This window comes from Equus quagga, unplaced genomic scaffold, assembly GCF_021613505.1.
Source record: "Equus quagga isolate Etosha38 unplaced genomic scaffold, UCLA_HA_Equagga_1.0 HiC_scaffold_12560_RagTag, whole genome shotgun sequence".
In the NCBI taxonomy this organism is placed as follows: domain Eukaryota; kingdom Metazoa; phylum Chordata; class Mammalia; order Perissodactyla; family Equidae; genus Equus; species Equus quagga.
In genome coordinates this window covers 4,077-6,643 of record NW_025792398.1, presented here as the reverse complement: position 1 = coordinate 6,643, position 2,567 = coordinate 4,077, and the positions used below count along the sequence as shown (strand labels likewise).

The 2,567-nt window shown below is 39.9% G+C and overlaps 1 protein-coding gene across 1 annotated transcript; it reads right to left on the bottom strand.

The window, feature by feature from the left end:
- Window positions 1-598: 598 nt before the first annotated feature.
- Window positions 599-1,558, bottom strand: LOC124231935 (olfactory receptor 2T6-like). The gene has a single exon (XM_046648933.1). It carries the CDS (start codon window positions 1,556-1,558, stop codon window positions 599-601), a length of 960 nt encoding a protein of 319 aa, XP_046504889.1.
- Between the last annotated feature and the right edge of the window lie 1,009 nt (window positions 1,559-2,567).

The window sequence follows — 2,567 nt, the reverse complement described above, 5'->3', positions numbered from 1 at the left end:
AGGATTAGTATTTGCATTTCTTAAAATAAACACATGATTCATTTTTTCCAGTTCCAAATTTAGATAAAGGAGCAATGTTTTCAGTTACTACTTAAAGAAAGGGTCTCCAGATTTTCTAAATCCTGGTGTAAGTCTGTGTAAATACTCCCTTTGAAGTTTCATGACACTTTAGTCTCTTTCAAATTCTTTCAAATGCCAGCACATGTAATCCTTCCATAAACTCCATCAATGGATCATTTAAACAACATAATCAAAATGACCAGGTCATATGAGGCCACTGAAGGTGGGCAGAGCATATAATATTAACCAGACATTTTGGGGCATTTTTATACACGAATTACTATCAGAGAAGTGGTATGAGAGAAGAATTGGAATGGGTGCACACAAAGAAGGACTAAACAGCAGTGGTGTTTACAGCATTATCCTTGTGTGAATGTTACAGTGGTTTCACATTTTTGATGAAAATGCTGCTGATACACCTTTTCAGATAGCTGGCATTGGCAGGTGCTGCAAGTATTACCCATATTACTCATGTTAATATATGTATATATATAACAGCACCCATATTCTTCTGAGTAGAGATGGAGGATTTAAACTGTCAGAATTCTTCCCTTGTCACACAATGGAGCCCTCGCCATCTCACCAAAACCCTCTTCAAGGCCCCTGTTACATCTGTGTTTCTCAGGCTGTAGATGAGAGGGTTTAACAAGGGGGTGAGGATGGTGTAAAAGGCAGAGAAGACCTTGTCTTTGGTTGGAGTGTGGTAGGATTGGGGAAGCATATACGTGTAAAGGGCAGCCCCGTAAAACAAGGTCACCACCATTATGTGTGATGAGCATGTGGCAAAGGCCTTCTTCTTGCCTTCTGCTGACTTCATCTGGTGCACTGTGATGAGAATCTGGGCATACGAAGAAATCACCACGGAGAAAGGGATTAGCAGCATTATGACACAGCAAATGTACATCACCATTTCATAGGTGGCCTTGTCACCACAGGCCAGCCTGAGCATGGTGGGTGCCTCACAGAAGAAGTGGTCGATCATGTGGGAAGCACAGAATGGGAGACTCATGGTGATAGGGGTAAGGAGGAAGCTGTCCAAAGCGCCGCCAAACCAAGAGCTGGCCAAGATCATCCAACAGATGCGGTGATTCCTGAGGACAGGATAGCGGAGGGGGTTGTGGATGGCCACGTAGCGGTCATAGGCCATGAGTCCCAGCAGGAAGAATTCAGCCCCCACAAAGCCCATGTAGAGAAAGTACTGGGCTGTACAGGAGATAAAGGAGATGGTCCTCTTGCCCATGAGATAATCAACCAGCATCTTGGGCACAATGGTGGAAATGTACATCATGTCAATGAAGGAGAGGCGGCTGAGCAGGAAGCACATAGGAGTGTGGAGGTGAGGGTCTATGTGGCTCAGAAAGATCATGACCCCATTAGCTATCATGGTCATAAAGAAGATGGCACAAATGATGCTGAAAAGGAAGCCTGAGGCTTTACTGTGAGTAAAGAGTCCTGTGAGGGTGAAGTCACTGAGAAAGGTCTTATTATCTCCATCCATGGTGTTGTTATAACTGAAGGCATAAGAAGAGAAGTGTGGAGTTAATGAAAATTGCAGTAGATAGAGTGAATTATTTAAAAATGTCTTGACATTATTTATATGACTAATATCAAGCATTTTTATGTCTGGTGGTAGATTTGCAGCTTCTTCTTTCTTTACTGTTGAAGAGCAATTCCAAAGTTAGTTCTCCATGACATGAGGATGAATGGACATTTGGAAACGGATGCTTGGTTTAAGAGAGCTTAATTATTACTGCAGAACATCTGGGTCCAAGAAAGAGGATTGTTCACTTAGAGTTAACTCCATTTTTAAAAAATGTGCATAAAACTGAAAAACAATTGATCCAATCATTTCAAATAATGAAACATTTCAGCAAGATGTTTTGTTGAATTAGGAAGTTTTGTGACAACTTTGAAACTATTCAGCCTTATCTAGGAATAATAATTAAGTTGTAGATACAGTTGAAAACTATAATGAACTGTAGTGAATTGGATCACAGCATCATTTATCTGATCATTGATCATCCTTATTTGTTCCTTCACTCATTTGTTGATTTCTCAGTCATAGTCATTCATACAGCAACTTTTATTTATAGGATGCTATCTGTACAGTATTCTGAGCTCTAGGAATACTGTTGTAAACAAAAGAAGAGAAATCTCTTGTGACTTACAGTTCCAGTTGTGGGAGAAAGAAAACAAATAAGTAAAGGGTGATGATGGTTCAGGATAATACTAGTAAATGCTATGAGGAAAAGATTAACATGAATAATGAAGGATGACAAAGAGCAGCCATGTGAAGATTTGGGAGAAGGATGTTCCTCCAGAATGAATAGCAAATTTAGTATTCCTAAAGCAGAAATGAGCTTATGTTCAGGATGGTTCAGGCAGAGCATTGTGAATAAGGGGTATAGTGAGGTGTCAGAGATCAGATTTTAAGGCATGAAGACCAAGGTAACAATGTCAAAATTATTTTCTAAATATTATCAGTAGAATTGAAGTGTGGTTGAAAA